This window comes from Camelus ferus, chromosome 9 (assembly GCF_009834535.1).
Source record: "Camelus ferus isolate YT-003-E chromosome 9, BCGSAC_Cfer_1.0, whole genome shotgun sequence".
Classification (NCBI taxonomy): Eukaryota; Metazoa; Chordata; class Mammalia; order Artiodactyla; family Camelidae; genus Camelus; species Camelus ferus.
Genome location: NC_045704.1, coordinates 43,357,088 through 43,376,321, shown reverse-complemented (window position 1 = coordinate 43,376,321; position 19,234 = coordinate 43,357,088). Strand labels below are relative to the sequence as shown.

The 19,234-nt window shown below is 42.8% G+C and overlaps 1 protein-coding gene across 1 annotated transcript in view; it reads left to right on the top strand.

Moving 5' to 3' along the window:
- CMTM4 (CKLF like MARVEL transmembrane domain containing 4) overlaps positions 1-19,234 on the top strand; it is a 70,187-nt gene that overhangs the window by 42,663 nt on the left and 8,290 nt on the right. The window contains exons 2-3 of the mRNA XM_032486473.1: positions 10,505-10,681; positions 18,647-18,745. Of these exons, the coding sequence (XP_032342364.1) occupies positions 10,505-10,681; positions 18,647-18,745 (276 nt within the window). The remainder of the gene's footprint in view (positions 1-10,504; positions 10,682-18,646; positions 18,746-19,234) is intronic.

Sequence of the window (19,234 nt, the reverse complement as noted above, 5' to 3'; positions counted from 1 at the left end):
GTGGTTTGCTATTTTGGCCTAAATTTATCTTCAGCAAAAAGCTGCCCTTGGTCTGCTGGTTTCTCATTCAATGAGAAAAGCTGTTCCCTTCTTCCCATCTATTAAGTTGGTTTGTCAGAGATGTTGGGGTGGGGAGATACCCAAGAATTAAAGCAGGAAGAAGAAGGAAAGGGGGGCGGTTTTGCTTTTGAATCACATTGGGGATGTGACCCTGCTTCCTGGAATTTTCAGCTTCATCCATGAAGCTAGGATATGAGAAAAGAAGGGGAAAAGGAAATCCGAATGCCAGCAGTGTAGTTAAACATCTTCAGATGTGTATGGTCTTAAGGCGCTTGTTTCCTGTGTCCTCTCCATGTGCGTTGTTTTTGCTCCATTACTAATTTAAACAGTCTGAAAATGTTTTTGGGCAGGGTGGCATTTGCAGTAAAATGCTGTGGTCATTCTTTTGGCAAGAAAGATGCTGACCATCCTGTGGTTTTCTGAAATCATGTGCAATTATATCATCAACCACATAATAAGGTTTTCTGGACTCAAAAAAAATGTTTTGCACTTCATTGGATGATGCTGTTTGTGTGCTCTGAGTAGTTGGATGTCCCCAAATAAGCCTATTTTAATGTGTCTGAGACTGTGATAGGCTGTGGCCAGCTGTTGTCAACAAGTAACCTATGGGTTTAATACATGTGCCTTAGAGCTCCCTTACGCTATAAGTATAATAATTTATGTTACAGGTGAGAGTCTTGCCAGAAAAAGAAATTGAAATGCAATCTGTGGAATTTGGCTCTTAACTTATATATGGCTTTAGGATTCCAAAAGAGCAAAATTATTTATACAGTACAACCCAGCTTGAAAAATGTATCAGAACACTGGCCTTGTGACATGGGCCAAGCTCAGACCAATCCAAGCAGACAGCTTTCTGGAGCGGTAACAGCCTGAGCCCTTCTGTCCTCAGTCGTAAACAAAGCCGTCAGGAGTTTAAAGCCACCACAGCCTGGAGTGTGGCTGGCAGAGCTGGCAGAGGCGGCCTCCCTGGTCCTCCCTTTCCTTCTGACAGCCCGAGCCTTTGGCAGCCTCCCCACTTTGTTTTCCTCTCTCACTTTCTTCTCAACAATCAGGAACTTATTTGCTTCTACCCCTTGGCTCCTTTGCTTAACTAATCTTACTGCCTAATTAGTATAGCCTGGGTGGCTGTAGCTCCTGGGGGTGTCCCTGGCCTTCCAGAGCAGGTAGCTTTCTTTTAATTCTCTGTGTCTCTCAGGTCCATAGTGTGGACACTATTTAGCTGGAGAAAGACAGTGGAACCAAAGCTCACATGCAAAAAACATCAATTGCCAGTTAAATGATTTACGCCTGCACGCCTGCAATTAGCTCTTTTGTTTCAGAACCAAAAAAATATTTGCTCATTGCTCTATTGTCTCAGTAGAGAGGAGGGTAATATTTTAAATCTGCCTTTCTCATGGGATGGCCTCCCTTGAGCAGAGCAACTCACAGATTATTTTTCTTAGAAAAACTGAGATGTTACTGTAGTTAGATCCCTTTGAGTAATCAAGTTGTGTGCTCATGGCACTGGCTCCCTGGGTCTCCTACTGGTGTTCTTTGAAGAGAAATTATACACTGATGCTTTTTCTCATGGTTAAGAGTATGGCGAGGGTCTAGACCCTGGATTAGTCAAATGTTAGGCATCTGGTATGTGGAGAATGAGGAGAACAAGGTATGTGGAGGAACTAGCGTTGGGGCCTGGGACAGACCTTCCAGGCCACACAGTGGAGATGCCACCTGCTTCCTGGGTGGGCTTGAGTATCAGGGATAATAAACGGACTGTGCCCAGCACTGAGAGCGTCCTTATTACATTATTGATGCTGCCTAAATGCGAGCCACTGTCAGTCTGAGGTGCTCGGCACTGCACTACTAGCTATTTGGGACCCTTTACAGACCACACCACGTGTCTTCTGGTGGTCTGCTGTGCAACAAACATGGTCATGTACAGAGCAGCTTCAGTTCCCTGGCCTCAGGACTCCGAAAGATGGAGGGGAAAGGCCTCTTGTGCTCCTTCTGCAGTTCTGGCTCTGGGATCCCATCCTAGCATCCACTGTGAGTGATGAGAATGGCTCTGCTTTTCTGAAGTGTAGACATGGCCTTGCCCCTCTACTGCCCTCTCAGGGTTCTCTCTTCTGCACATCGTGGGGTCTTCCAGCAGAAGCTTTTTAACAACTTGCCTGTTGGACCTTTGTGACTAAATACAAGCCATGTCTCATCCTTCAGATATTTTTTCAGTATTGATGGGAAGAGAGACATTTTAATTTTGAACGTGCCAGTGTTGATTAGAGCTTGGTCTAATTTGGATGGTACTTTGGACCCTGCTCTGTGTGTGTGTGTGTGTGTGTGTGCGCGCACGCATGTACACATATGCACACACATCACCCGGTTAACAGGGTCCTTAGTAGTTGCTACTCTGCTGAGTAAATGAGCTTCTGTGTTTTACTCTGTGCACTTAAATTGTGCATGACCTGACAAAATTGAATACTGACCAGACGTGCTTTTTGTGTTTCCCAAACTTGTTTTCCTATAAACACTGCTGTGTAGTGTTAATAGGTGTGCTGAGGAAAAAATTAAATTTCTGTGTTTAGGTAACATGATCCATGTATCAAATAAAGGTAAACAGGTTTTTTACTGTGAAGCGTTTCAGAACTGTTAATAGACTGATGTGTCCCAGATCTGGAGGGATGTAGTTACGATGGAACTGGCATGGGGCTTAGCATGAGAAAACCCAGAGCCTGGTGGCTGTGGGGCCACAGCCAAGCACACTGTGTGAATTCAGGGCTGCTTCTCTGTTACTGGAAGGGTCAGACTGCCAGTAGTAGTTTTCAAACTTAAAAAAAATTTTTTTTTTTAAAGAATGCAACAGAAATATTTTCTCAATGTATAAACCAGACTAATGATTTGCAAACTGTGCTTCCTGGTGCATTGGTTCAGGAGACTATTAACAGGTATTCTGTTCTTTGGTCAGAAAAGTTGAGGAACCACCAAAACAGAGGTACTTGGGTGAGGGACCAGGTTCTGTCTGTACCCTCCACCTCAGTTTAAACACTAGGCACTACCGCACACAGACTTCCCTCTCCTGCTGCTTCTCTAATATCACTGAGTCCAGTGCTCTCTAGGAAGCCTTCTAAAGCCTCTGTTGCTGCCCACACCCTCAGTGACCCTCTGCCTTCCAAACCTCAACACCTCCCTGGGCACTGAGCCCCTGGGACCTGGTTAGTTACCTGTCTTTGTGTGTATGATGGGGTGTGTTGGCTGGCTTGGAAGGGAAACCTAAGCACAGCAAGCCCCCAGGTGCCACCGAACAGTCAGGGTCACTGAAGAGGTTGTCTGGCTACACAGGAGCCACCACAGATTCACACTGTCATAGACATGGAGAGTCATTTTTGCACCTGGTGGTTTTTAAGGCTTCTGGAAATTGTTTTTAAATGCTATGATTTTTGCTTGTAGAGGTCTTTTTGAATGAACTTCATTACATCCTTGGTGATCTTGGAAGATTAGGATTTTGTCTAGTCTTCTAAGATGCCTTCCTAGATATTCAGGACACTCTTCCTTCTGGGTTGGGGAGTGGGGTCCTGGCCATCCCATTGGTGAGAATAGGGCTGGCCTTTTTCTTATGTGCCATCTATGAGGCTGTTCTGTGCCCACTCCCTGCTCTGACAGTGCAGTGGTGGCCCAGAAACAGGCTGGTATGTGATCAAAGAGGCTTTAGAGATGATGACCTCTTCAGAAAAAGAAATGGGACTGACATGGACTTGCAGAATGACTCTCATTTTCTATTAACGTTTTTAATATCATTTAAAAGTATTTGTGAATGGTTTCAAAACAAATAAGGGTTGATTCTTAGAGGTCACTAACATTTAACTCATAATAAAACTCGATATCTCCCCAAAGTGTTTATACATAAAATACTTCATTTTAAAAATAAAAACATACACAGTCATTGTTGAAGTTTTGGAAAATAATAGAAGCCTGAGTTAAAAAAAAGATCTATCCACAGTTCTACCACATAGATGGTCCCTGAAATCCCAAATATTATATGCTTTTCTTTGCTTTAAAAGAGCTTAAATAACATATTCAACATCTTTCCCTTGACAGTCTGTTAAGAATTGGTCTGTAAAACCATTTGGATCTGGTGTCTTTAAGAGTGAATAGGGTGGTAAGGCATTCATCCTGTAAAATTTTGCAGTTTTGTTCTAAATACCCAGGATGTGTTTGCAAATGTAACATGATGCCCAGGTGCCCCTTCTAGTCAGCGTGAGTTGGGTTATGCTGTAGTAACAAACCTAAAATCTCAGTGGCCTAACACAAGGGAAGTTTCCTTCTCCCCCAGGTTACACACTCATCTCAGGTCAATGGGAAACCCATCAGCCTTACTCAGAGGCCACTCCTGCCAGGAACATTGGTGGCTGCTGTGGCGGGGGAGGGAGCCTAGTGAAGTTGCCCACGGTTCCTCAAAGCTGCTGCCAGAAGTCACGGATACCTTGTCCACTCACTTTTCACTGCAGATTCAGCTTTTGAGAAGCTTGAGATTCATACAATTTTAGAGGCCCATTTTAAAGAAAAAGATATAAAATAAAAAATATAAAACTAGGTACAATAGTGAGTATTTAGAAATTATGACTTTTAAAAGTGTTTTCTTTGTTTTTGCTTTGGCCTCCACTAAGATAGTATTTGAATTTTAGTATGATCAGTTAATTCTGAAAAAGTATACAAAATCGATCTGAAATTTAGGGATACATCAGAACAGTTTGAGTGTTAGCTTGCCACTCCATTGTCATGAGCGATGTCATTATACAATCAGTATGCTACATACATCCACTTACTGATGAGTATGTGTTAGGAGGTTGTCACTGGAACGTTCGTTTCTTCAGCCTGTTTCAATGCATTGGAGGCAACTTTGTGTGCCATTTTATTTGGGACTGTCAGACTTTCAGTTCAAGATTTGTTAGATACACTATGATGTGATCTGATACACTGGGATGCATAAATTATAACACCACCCACACATATGTACTTGCTCTTATAGGTTTCTGCTCTATAAACCCCAGAATTCTGATAAATTCTGTTTTATTTGATTCCCACCCAAAAGGGAAGAAATGTATAGTGTGTTTATAGTTGCATACTCTGCATTATTGGATATGTTCCTGATAGGGCACAACTTCCATTTAAGCACTTGATGAAAACAGAATTGTCTGCTTATAGTTTTAGGCATTTGATGATCTGAAGAATTCTCCTAAAGAATTCTAGCTTCTGGCTCCATATGCTTCAAACCCCGTTTCTCCTTCACCGCCCACACACTTTGACACTGTGGGACACATTTATCCTGTGAATTTTAGGGCCTGTTTCTTCATCTTGATGTCAGATCAGAGTGTATCCGGAAGCCGTTCCTACGGTGGGAAGGCTACAATAGCTGGACATGGATGTGACAGCTAAACTCAAATTCAGCGTCTCTCTCACTCAACTTCCAATTAGCCAAATCCCCAAAATGTCCATTGTTATTGCACCACCACCTGGCAAAAGGAATTGTGATAGATGGGCAGTTGGAACAAAAGTTTCATCATTTTGAGAAGAAATCTGCTTTGGGAAACTCTCTAAGCACAAATCTTTAATCCTACAGCGTGCCTGGAGGGAGGAGAACAGGGTGTATTGTGAGCTGTGCTGTTACTCCCACAGCCTTCCAGAAGGGTCCTGATGGTTTACACTCCCACCAGCACTAACGTGGAGTTTTGTGAAGTCTTAAAAAGTTTTATGGTAACTTAATCAGCCAGCCGTTCCCCTCCACCGCTCCCTCCCCTGCTTCCTTTTTTCATGTTGCCAGTCATAATTAGCTGCAGTTATAGAAATCTGACAACCTTTTAATGTCAATTTATCAACTATAAAAATATTTACTCCTGGTCAGTTGGTAGGTGCTGCATGGAAAGGGCTTCCTCCAAGGACGCACTTGTGATGTCCTGATTAGCAACTACAGCAGCTGTTCCATATTTGCATCTTCTTGAACATCTCTGTACAGTTTTACGTGTGATATTGTCTACTGCAAAATTGTTTTAAGTTGAATTACTTGTGACTCTTCAGTTGCTTTGAAGTTGTTGTCTCCCAGTATAACTTTCAGTCCCTATTTTCGTCCTGTTGGCCAATTGGTAAGTTTTACTGTAGCGATGATGGTTAGATTTCACTGTGCTGGAGGAAATTTGACATTTGCTGTGCCAAAGGGCAGGCAAAAAACATATACTGCTTACTAGAACTTGGTGGTCAATTAATCTACCACAAAGGGAGCAAGAATATACAATGGAGAAAAGATGGTCTCTTCAGCAAGTGATGCTGGGAAAATTGGACAGCTGCATGTAGAAGAATGAAAGTAAAACAGTCTGACACCGTATACAGAAATAAACTCAAAATGGATTAAAGACCTAAATGTAAGATGAGAAACCATGAAATCAGGAGAAAGAAAACGTAGATGGAACATTCTTTGACATAAATTGTAGCAATATTTTTTAGGATCTGTCTCCAAAAGCAAAAGAAATAAAAGCAAAAATAAGCAAATGGGACCTAATTAAACTTATTTAAAAGCTTTTTGCACAGCAAAGGAAGCCATCAGCAAAACAAAAAGACAATGTACTGAATGGGAGAAGATATTTGCAAATGATGTGACTGATAAGGGCTTAATATCCAACAATACAAACAGCTCATACACCTTAACATCAAGAAAACCCAAAAAGAAATATGTGTAGTTTATTGTACAGGAATCATACCATAATAAAGGTGTTAAAAAAAACCCAAACAAAAAGAAAACCCAAACAACCCAATTAAGAAATGAGTAGAAGACCTGAATAGATATTTTTCCAAAGAACACAAACAGGTGGCCAACAGGCACATGAAAAAAATGCACAACATCATCGTCAGAGAAATGCAAATTGAAACCACCATGAGCTATCACCTCACACCTGTCAGACTGGCTATCATCAAAAAGACCACAAATAACAAATGTTGGTGAGGATGTGGAGAAAAGGGAACCCTAGTACACTGTTGGTGGAGATGTAAGTTGATGCAGCCACTATGGAAAACAGTATGGAGGTTTCTCAGAAAACTAAAAATAGAACTACCATATGATCCAGCAATTCCCCTTCTGGATATATATCTGACTAAAGCTAAAACACTAATTTGGAAAGATACATGCACCTCAATGTTCATAGTAGCATTATTCATAGTTGCCAAGATATGGAAGCGACCTAAATGTCCATCAGCGGATGACTGGATAAAGAAGATGTGGTGTATATATACAATGGAACATTACTCAGCCATAAAAAGGATGAAATTTTGCCATTTGTAACAACATGCATGGGCTTGGAGGATATTATGCTAACTGAAATAAGTCAGAGACAGATATTGTATATCACTTACATGTGGAATCTAAAAAAATAAACTAGTAAATTCAACAAAAAACAGACTCACAGATGTAGAGAACAAACTAGTGGTTACCAGTAGGGAGAAAGAAGCAGGGAGGAGCAATATAAGGTTAAGGGGTTAAGAGGTGCAAACTATTAGGTATAATATAAGCTACAAGGATGTATTGTACAATGTGGTGAATTTTTCCCAATATATTATAAGTGGGGTATAACCTTTAAAAATTGTGAATCACTGAGGTACAGTTGAAACATAATATTTTACACAAACCGTACCTCAATTTTAAAAAAGTGTACTGCTTATTAGACTATTAGAAACCACCTAAATACCTATCAGTAGGGGTTGATTAAATTATTCTATGTGTATAGTTGTGTGTATGTGTTTATGTATCTGTATCTCTCTACATGGGAATACTTGTGATACTGTGACTTATAATAAGGAGGAAATATATTTGGTCTTCATTCCATTTCTGGCACAGAGCTCCTAAAACCCTTAGAATTTCCTAAGTGATAAGAGGTGTTTGATGTTTTTTCTTTTGATACTCATAACAAACCATTGCAGCCACACCTGAGTGTGGTAATGAGATGACTTTTGGAAAGCACCAAAGATGAGGGCTGGTTGTCAGGGGAACAAACAAACACCTGATTAGAGGGTGGAACTTTCAGCTCCACTTACTGACCTCTGGAAAGGGGAGGAGGCTACAGATTAAGCTCTATAAAAACTCTTGAACCCGAGAGTTGATCTTCTAGGTTGGTGAACCAAAGCGCATCCAGGTGCTGGGAGGAGGGGGTGCTCCAGACTCCAGGGGGACAGAAATTCTTGTGTTTGATACCCTTCTGGACCTTGCCCTGTGTATCTCTTCATCTGGCTCTTAGTTGTATCCTTTAACATCCATCATAATAAACTGTAACAAACTTTGTAATAAATCTAGAACCTTCTCAGAGAGGCCTCCCGTGGACACTCTGCCTGAGATTTCAGACACCCTTGCCCTAGTTACATTTCTTTCTTCTTCACTGCTTTGATTTTTCTCCTTTGTGCTTATCACTGTCAAACATGCTATATTATTTAATTTTTAAAAACTTCTCCGTCACTAGCATATGAGCTAGAGAGCAGGGACTTCTGTTTTGTTCATGGCTGTATTGAATGGTCTGTTACATTTACATGTTCTTGAGACCATTTTTATTTTAATATTTAAGACTGTAGGTGTTACCTTCCCACACAAATATGGTTGAAGTTAGCATACCAGAAACATTTGTAACTCATCAGTACAGTGTGTTATTTCTTGCCCAAGATTACTAGATCCAATTACAGGGGTAAAAAAAAAGTTTAGGAGTTTCCCTTATATGAACTATTTCTTTGTGAATTGATTGCAAGTCAGGCATGTAATTCAGATGGAGAATTAAAGTCTCTGGTTCTATAGAGAATTATAAGGAGAGCCATTAGGAGAAACACAAAGTGTGTGCTTAAAACCCACATTTTTAACGTGTTGACTTTGAGTAGAAGTATAAAAGGACCACATACTGTTAGGAAAGGCGTCTTTTATGGTCACCACATGGAAGTATCGACTGTGGAAAAAGCAGAGCCTCCCTTCTTTTCATGTGGAGACTGACTAGTCTGTCAGGAATTGTTGGGGGTGGGTTTATAGATGCTCCCTGAACACCGATTTGCTGGCTTTGTGCAGCTTAGTGTGCCTGGTGCTTTGGGAGTGGAGAAGCCCCTGTCCTCAAAAAGCTCAGGCAGCAGAGGTTCAGTGGCAAGTACAAAAGGTGGAATGAAACCACGGATGAGCAGGCTTCCCTGGGAGAGGGTGGAGTCTAATGGCATCTGGCAGGAGAGGCACAGTCAGGGAGGGTATGGGGAGGAGGTGAGCTGAGCACTGGACTGAAAAGCACAGGTGGGGCTCCGGTAGGCCGAGAAGGGCCCCGGAACAGGCCGTGCCTCCTGTGCTTCCCACACTTCAGTCATCTGCGGATCCTGTCCGAAAAGTAGATTCTGACTTTGTAGATCAAGGAGGAGGGGCAGAGATTCTACATTTCTAACAAGCTCCCTGATGCTGATGTGGCTGGCCCTGGAGACAAATCTGGGACCTCAGAGCTGCCTGCCTGCCTTTGCTTCCTTGACCTTGGAGGTGGGGGCCGACCTGGAAGCCCTGGCACAGGCTTGACATGTGGGCGGCGGCGAGGTGCTCAGTTACAGAAGTGAGGTACAGGAGCCCAAGACTGGGGTGGTCTTAGGTGTGAGACCACTGGCCTTTCCTTGATCACAGGGCCATTAACTCAGCCCTTGGGCCTTCTCCTGCTTTAAAAGCTCACCTGGTGATTTCCACTGATACCTGTTTGCCTTCATGATCTCTGATCTCTTGGTGCATATTGCCAGACTGTTACTTTGGTACTTTAGAAAGAAATTGATTCTGTTGTTGGTGGATTTAAAATGTCTTTATGAACTACCAGCCCATCTCTTTGTGATCAAGTCCAATGATAAACTTTTAAAAAGCATAGCTCATAAATTAAGTAGATGGGCCTCATTTTTAGGTGGGACTTCTAAATGGGGGAAGGGGGATTAAATGAATCCTTCTAAAGCCATCAGGGGTCTCAGCCTGTGTGATCTCAGCTGAAAACACTGAGTTAGTTGCAGATGGTGTAAAATGGACACCATTAGGCCCCCTCTCCCTTAATGTTCAACATCATTGTGGTGGAGACTATAAATGAAATGTGTGGAAGCAGTGCCCACTTACTAGCGGCGGGGGTAGAACTACATCTCGGGCATGTTCCTTTCTGCTTCCTCACAAGGAGCTGCGTGGCCCCAGACTGGTGTCAGCGGCCAATGGTGGGGCTTGGTTGTTCACATTAGGAATTTGATCCTTCCAGTAAGGCCTCTATACCTGTTCTTACATAAGAATCAACTCTGGTCACGTTCCTGACCGTGGTACTGCCATCCCCTGGGGAAAACTCTGTGGCTGTATGTGGTGGTGGTGGTGGAGTTTTATTTAAACGTGGCAGACACATGTGTCCACGGATGTGTACTCATCATACACGTACATGTGTGTTTGCAATTTTCTTCCTAGATTTTGGCCCTGATTGCGTTTATCTGCATAGAGACCATCATGGAGTGCTCCCCGTGTGAAGGCCTCTACTTTTTTGAGTTTGTGAGCTGCAGTGCGTTTGTGGTGACCGGAGTCTTGCTGATTCTGTTCAGTCTCAACCTTCACATGAGGATCCCTCAGATCAACTGGAACCTGACAGTGAGTAGACGTCACCGCTCTCTGACTGGGAAGAGATCGGATGCTATGGCTCCCAGGGAAAGTTGGAATCGCTCCATGTTGTGTTTGGTTCCAGTGCATTTTGATACTTAAATATTCCATTGTAATGCAACTGTGAAATTTTAAATTTCCTTACTAGGTTGAATAAAACTACTACAAAATAAATTGAATCTTCACTAATGTCAGGAATGTCATAACAATTATTTTGACCTCTTTAAAGTTATTCAGTTTTGGGATTCTCTGAGAAGATTGGTGATGTCGATATTTACAGAATATGGGAAAGAGAAAATGGAATTAATACACTTGCATATTTTTCACACTAGACCCAAAAGCCATTTACAAAAGTATTGACACAGGAAGAATTGAAAATATGAATGAAACTGCCATTAACTTGTGAAACCTAGAAATATTATTAAATTCAGAGCAGCTGGGAAGACCTGGAGGGTCTGGTGATTTGATCAGAGAACCTTGAGGAAACGAGTACTCTTCTTTCCGTTGTCTTGGGTCTTTGACAACCTCACCCTCTGACTGGCATGGGAAGCTCAGGGCTGGACACTCCCAGGCCCCTTTTACTTGTCCTTACGGTGCTAAATGAGAAAGGAAACTAAGTAGCACTTGGTTTTCTTGATATTTCTTTGGGAACAAGCAGGAGCAGTAGTTCAAAGGGAATCAGTCTTGCAGACAAAGGCAAGCACTATCACCGCCTCTTCTGTGCCTGTAGGGGGCAGAGGGTGGGGACAGGGCTGAGACCACCTGCCCTTGCACAAGCTCCTCTCTTGTTGACCGGGGCTGGGTGTGTGCAGCACTAGAAGTGAGCTCGAGTGCAGGAGGCCTGGGCAGGCACCTTGTCTGGCAGAGCCACTCCCCTGTGTTCCCGTGAGGGAGTCAAGAGGAGAGGGTCTTCCTGACAGAATGCTGTCTGTGTTGTTGAGACTCTTCTAGGAGGAAAAATCAAAGGAGACCTGGACTAGAAAAGTTGTCAGCTGCAAATTCAGCTGGTTTTATCCCAGCATTAGAAACTGAGAAGAAAGCTCTAAAACCTCAAGCTACTGGAGGCATTTGTCACAGTTTTTGTGACAGGTTTTAATGTCTCAACTCTTTAAGATGAAGCCTGTGTTCTCCATAAGAAAATGCTTATAGAATTGTGATCTGAATTGATACTGTAGTGAACAGGTAATGCAAGAGAGACTCACAAACCTCCCCCAACCAAAATTCAGGCTCCATGGGGGCAAGGTCACTGCCATGGGGCAAGGTTCATTGGTAACCCAGATCCCTGGTGTTTCTAAGGCCTAAGTAAATAGTTGTTGAGGGAGGGCCTGGGCTGCTGTGAATGAAACCATACCGGAGGACCTATTTGACATAGAAGCAGCTGTTGGGAAGGTTAAGATCCAGGGGCTTTGAGTCATCAGGTGGACCTGTCTGCGTTTATGTCCAAGGTGGCTCTTAAGAGCTGTGTGTGACCCTAGGCAAGTCATTTAGAGCCTCACGTTGGTAAAGTGGAGACAGTAATATTTTTCTTACAGGGTTGTTTTAAGAATAAAATGAGACAATGTGTATAAAGGCACCAAACCTGCCAGTATAAGAAATATTAACTTTACCATGTTGTCTGTCAACCACATCATTCTCCTGTAGACTTCCACCAGATTTGGCTTCACTCCCTTGATTCTGTCTTATCTACTTATTTGACAGCCATAAATCTGTTAAAAGACTTCCTACTTTGCTATATTTTATAGCACAGGGAATTATATCTATTATCTTGTAATGACTTGTAATGGAGTATAATCTGCAAAAATACTGAACCACTGTGCCTTACGTCTGAAACTAATGTTTTAAATCAGCTATACTTCACTGATCACAGATCACCACTACCACCACCACAACAAAAAAGACTTCATAATTCAGATTTCTAACTAATTCATACTGGCCTTTACCTCCAGAAATACTTATTTAGTGAGCTTTCTGAAATTCTGATTTTTCTACTTTAATCATGAAAGCCTTTCTGCTGGCTGACAACCACATTATTTGGGTCACAATGAAGTGCATCTTTTTCACTGGGAAGTTAATATCCCTCCTGTACTCCAGGATGTTATTGGTTGGGGCAGATGGCCGGGTGCTGATGTGGTCACTTGAGAACACTTTCTGTCCTTTGCGGAATTTCCATTCTTTTAGAGCAGATGAAGCTGTCTGCTTATCCAGCAAAAGAGTATGTGAGTTATGTGAACTTGAGGAGATGGTACTTACTGATGGGAGCGCAGGTCATCTCTTCTCTGGGAGGGGAGCAAAAGTGAGTTCTTAGGGCTGGACACAGCTCATCAAGTCTCTCCAGAGGGTTGGTGTCAGGGGTTGCTTTTCTAACAAGGTGGTGGGAGTACGCTTGACTTCAACAGAGCCCGCTGATGAGTGAAATAGGGTGTGGTTGGTATAGTTTTAGAAAAATGGTCATTTTAGGAGCTAGGTTGACTCACATATGCATGAAAAATGTTAAATAAGGAGGACAATGAAAAGTATATATTTTTATACCAGCATAATTTGATGCAATCAGAAAGATTGTGTCAATGTCAGCTTTTTTTAAAAAAAATAAATCTATGGGACTTACTCTGTGATACTTGTCTTTCTTTGTATATTGGGAGCTCACACAGCTGTGTGTTCCACCTGTATTTACCTCCGGCGGTACCACTGGCCTTGTCCCCAACTTCATCCCTCTCTTCCCACCACTGACCACCGGGGGCTCCCACTCAGAGCGCATCAAGCCCTGTAAGCTCAGCCAAACTTTGTGAAGAGGGGAGAGGTCTGTGCATGCCTTCTTTCCATCCCTGCTTCCTGATCTCTCTTTTCTCAGCTTTTATTGTCAAGTACAGCATAATCAGAAAAATTCCTAAAAGTAAATGTATTTAGTGAAGAACAATAAAAGGTTGTGTAAGCCAACAACTGGGTCAAGAGATAGGATAGTGTCAGCATCCCGAAAGCCTCCCACATGTCTTTCTCCAATACAGCAACTGCCTCTTCCCCCTCCCCCACCTACTCTGCTCACTTTATGTCCTTGAAAGTCCTCTGGTCACGATCACTGAGGGCCTCTGTGCTGTTGGATCCTCTGGTTATTTCCCAGCACCCCTGCCCCGCTTTGGCAGTATCTGCCCTGGAATGTGTTCAGTCCTTCCTGCTGTACTGTCTCCTCTTGCCTCTGATGATTCCATAATCTCCTAGTTTTTCTTCTTCCTCTTTGGTGTTTCTTCTTAGTGGCTTTTGTGGCCCCTGCTCCTCCTACATGTGTCTCCCTATCAGAGAACCCAGGCTGGCTTCTGTGGTGAGTTGAGAACAGTCTGGAGTCACCCAGAAAGGCCACTTGCAGAGTCCTGAGGCCTTGGCCATGACTCATTGTGTGGGGTTTTCTGATACCACTTATGACACAAAATATGTGTGTGTGTGTGTTTTTTTTTTTATTGACATCAAATTCATGTAGTTTTTCCGCACTGAGCAGTTCTCCAAGACCAACTGGATATCCAACAATTAACTTCAGTTCTGACACTGACTCAGAGTCAGGGTGGACCCCACAGGTTAAGGTCTCAGTTCCATGAGACTGCCCCCACTCAGGCACCAGCCACAGATGGGGTCCCAGGTGTCTTGCACTTCTGCCTGCAACTGCAAATTTGGGAGCTCAATAATTCTCTAGAACAACTTACAGAACTCAGAAAAGTGCTTTACTTATGATTTCCGGCTTGTTATTAAGGATACAATTCAGGAACAGTCAAATGGGAGAGATGGAGAAGGAGGGTCCAGAGGAGTCTGTCTCCATAAAGTTAGGGGGCAACATCCTTCTGGCACATGGAAGCTCCCTGAACCCTGTCATTCAGGATTTTATGGAGATTTCATTCAGTAGGCATGATGGATTAAAATCATCAACCATTTGGAGGTTGAACTCAATCTCCTGCCCTTCTCCCCTCCCTGGAGGTTGGGACACTGGGACTGAAAGTTCCAACCTTCTAATCACCTGGTTGGTTTTTCTGATAACCAGTCCCCATCCTGAAACTATCTAGAGGTTCCAGAGAGTCACCTCATTAGCATAAACTCAGGGACAGTTGAAAGGGGTTCGTTATGAATGATAAAAGATACTCCTGTCACTCAGGAAATTCCAAGGAATCTGGACAAAAAGATATTTTTCATTACGTCACACTCATCCTTTCTGGGACTCAGTTTCCTCGTCTGTAAAGACAAACGGAATAACATGTTCCACACTACAGGTATTTTGGATCATAATTAGGTTAGGATTCAGTGAGACATGGGAAGTTTCATAAATATGGTTGGCACAGTGGGCCATCTGTAAATGGTAGCTGCGCCTACAGTCAGTACTGTATCACCCCTTTGATACTGGGGCCATTTTAGCGCAAGTGAGTGCACAGTATGGACCGAGTGGTTGTAAACTTCCTCTCTCATCTGCGTGTGGAGCTGAGACTTGAGCCAGCCATGGAGCCCAGTGGTTTCAGAGAGATCGCAGTGGCAACCCAGCCCGGAACCTGTTCAAAGATGCCTCAACTGTGGTCAGTTCCGCAAACATGTATTGAACACCTGCTTTGGGCCAGGTTTTGGGAACTGAAAGCCCTGGGTGGGTAGATGCCAGCTGCGCTCCCGTGGCGTGTGTGCTCAGCATGATCCAGTTTTGTGTGAGGGAGGCCTGGGAGAACGTGGGCAAGGAGGTGGTGGATTCCTTGGGGCTGTGGGCCTAGAGCAGATCAGTCAGGGAAGTTCAGAGAAAACACCAGGTTCCATTTGGACCTTGAAGGATGAGTAGAAAGGTGCTAGCAGGTCGCAGAGTCTGAAGGGTGGGGCACGTTGTTGGACGGCCCATTCTCTGGGCCTGGAGCAGGGTCATGGGGTCATAGACTCCGGGCATGTGATGGAACTGGGCACGTGAGAAGGTGGGCTGGGGCTCAGGTGGTTCTCCTGCTCAGTCCTAGCCTATTGCGTTATTACTTCGTGGGACTTCAGAACATTTTTTCAAGAGTAACTAAAAGATGTTTATTTTTTCTTTTTAAGAGATATTTTAATGTGCAGTCTTCTGGTGTTTAAACATTGGCTTATTCAAATTTGTTTTGAAGACTGTACGAGTCAGACCTATCTGTGAGCCAGACGTGGCCAGTAGGCCTCGAGTTAGCGCCCCCAGGCCAGATCCTGCTGATCTGCTACTGGAGTTACTTGGCTCACACCTGTGCTTATTGGCATGTTACTGGAGAGACCCAAAAGCATGTGTGTGTGAGGGTGCCCTTCCTCCTCATCTCCTGGCGTCAGGAGGGGCTGCAGCCTTGGCTATTCTGGGGGCCAGACAGGGAACATAAAGTGGCTGGGTGTGGGACTGCAGGGGTGGGGGCAACTATGACAAACTAAGAAGCGTGTGGCTGGTAAGTACATGTCCCATGAAAAGCATTTAAAAAATTAAGCCAGTATCGACTAAACACCCTCAAAATTCACATCTGAGGGCATGCCTATGTGTGCTCCTGAATGTGAAGGGGAATCTGCAAGATGTGGTTTCATGGCCAAGGAACTCAAGCAGTTGATGCTGACTAACTTTTGCAGTGTTTCAATTTTAAGCCTTTTAAACTGTGCAAGTAATAATTGTTATAGGAAAACTCAGGAAGATAGGAAGATTCAGATAATAAAGGAGAAAAAGAAGTAAAATCATGTGATGACCCAAGAGAAGTGAAAACATATGTTTACATGAAAGCTTGTAAGTTCATAGTAGCATTATTCACAATACCCAAAAAGTGGAAACAACCAAAATGTCCAGAAACTGATTAAAAGATAAAATGTGGTTTACCTATACAACGGAATATTATTCAGTAACTAAAAGGAGTGAGGTACTGATATATGCTACAACATGAAGGAACTTTAGAACTGTTACACTAAGTGGAAGAAGCCAGTCACGAAAGATCACATAATGATTATATTTGTATGAAGTGTCCAGAATAGACAAATCCATAGAGACAGAAAGCAGATTGGTCATTGCCTAGGATTAGAGGGAAAGATGAAGAATTAACTGTTAATGAGTGTGAGGTTTCTTTTCAGAGTGCTAAAAATGTTCTAAAATTACACTGTGGTGATTGAGTTGTATACTTTAATTGGGTGTATTACATGGGATGTGAATTGTGTCTCAGTAAAGCTGTTAAGAAATCATATGTGATACAATCCATCCAGAGATACCACATGTAATATGGGAGTGTAATCTTCTAGACTGTTTTCTCTAGACTGTCTTTCACATCTGCATGTATGTTGTGATATGTGAGTGGAGAAAAAATGGAACCATTAAAGTCATGCTTTTCCATTTAAACTATCTTGAATATCTTCCATGTTAAATATGCGACTGTATCATTATTTTTAATGGCTGCATAGTGTTCCATTATGGAAATACCATTTTATTTAACAAGTCCCCTATTCTTAAGCATTTTGTTTGCTTTCAGTTTTTTGCTTTTTAAATAATCTGGTGAACATCCTTATGCTTAGAGCTTTTTTTGCTAGTTTGCCATTTAAGATGAATTTCTAAATGTGGAATTCATATCGACAAATAACATAAACTCTTCAAAACCTTTTATCCTTATTTGCCTTTTACCACACTTATATTTTTACATAGTCACCATTAATTTACATACTATTTTGTTTGATGTTTGTCCTTAGCACTGTAACATAAAACATTTCCCCTGTTTCTGAATAGTCTTTGATTTGGAAACTACATTTTATATTTTTCTTTATCCCTATAGCACCTTACACCTTAATGGGGGGGTAACTAAACACTTGTTTGAATCTGTGAAGACTTTGCCCTGGCTTCACGCTGGTCACTGCTGGAAACTGTCCTGCTGGCAGATATTTCTGAACAGAGTTTGTAATCAGAAGCATTGGCCAGGAGTGTGGGGGTCCTGTGGCACAGGCTCAGTACTTTCATGATGTGAATGTTGCCTTTTTGCATCTTTAAAGAGGAGATGGACCTTGAAGCCAGGCCAGCCAGGAGGACCCACTGGTGTCAGTGGTACAGTCAGCCTGGCACTTAGGCAGTTTACGATTTTGCCTGGATTTTCTTCCCCTGTAGAGATTATAGAGGCAGTCTGGTATAGCCTGGGCTGTCGGAGCGTAATGCCAGAGTAGTAATATCAGAAGTAACAGTAAGTGTGCAGGGATCCCTAAACGTGGGCCAGGCACCATGCTCGGCTCTTCATGTGCGTAGTTTCACCTAATCCTTAAAATAGCTCCCGTAGGAGAGGGTACTATGTCCACATAAGACACAGGGAAGCAAAGTGGCTTGTCCAAGGTCATGGTTGATTAAGACCCTCATCTGACTGTGACTCTTAATCATTATGCTATTTTCCTCTCGACAAGTAAGACAGGAGTTAAATCTCTGAAGCATTGAATTTGTAACCTGATTTGCTTTGTAAGAAGCTTAGGGGAAATTCCCAAGGCTTTAGCAACATGGAGACTTGAAAGACCCTGCACAAAAAAGAGGATGAGGCCTGGCTAAGTGTGTTCTCTAGGTCTGAAAATAGTGCGCTTGACGTGCCACGAATGAATGAGGGGATTTTGCCAGTTCCAGTCCATTTTTATTCATGCCAAGATGATCTGAATGTGTTTTGAAAAGATGACAATAGAACTCTAAGTGGTAATTAGTGTGCATGTCTTTGTGGGTTAGCAGTTTGGTTTCTGTAATAGGTCATTAAGAAATGGTGGCATGACATGGTTGGTTAAAATGTGGATTTTGCTGTGTTGGTTTATCAAATAGGATCCTTAACTGTTATAATCTTTGCCTTCCTCTCTGTGACCAATACCTGTCCCTGGGCCATCAAGACTAAAGTATGGAGCCATCAGAGAGGCTGGGTATTGTGCTTTTTATTTAGAAAGTTCTTCAGTTACCTTTAGGGCAAAGCATGAAATAATTCTTTTCAAGTGATTTTGTTTTATCTTTTTCTTTAGGATTTGGTCAACACTGGACTCAGCACTTTCTTTTTCTTTATTGCTTCAATTGTACTGGCTGCTTTAAACCACAAAACCGGAGCAGAAATTGCTGCCGTGGTGAGTGAACTCAAAAGGTTAAAGCAGGGCTGATTTGTCCACTTTTTGTGACTTGCTTGACTGTCCTCTGGCATGTGCCCAACGATGTTGTCATTGGGCCAACGGAGGTCCCAGTTCCCAGTGCTGTGATTTTCAAAGTGTGATCCCCGAAACGTCAGCCTGAGCATTATCTGGAAACTTGTTTGAATGCCTTTCTCAGGCTCCCTCAGAGCTGCTGAATCAGAAATGTGTTTTCACAAGTCTTCAGATGCACACTCAGGTTTGAGAACCTCTGCGTTAGTCTCTTTCCAGCAGAGCCCTGGATGTCTGTTAGTGGTGCTGCTTTTAAGGGCCTTCCCTGCCAGTGTGGCTGTTAATGAGGAAGACGCAGTCTTGACACCAGGCAGCAGTCAGTGGAATGCCGTGGTGGGTGGGAACCAGATAATGTAAGACTTTCGCTCTCTGCTCTTCATTTCATGTTGTTCTGTATTTACAAAGAATATATAGCAC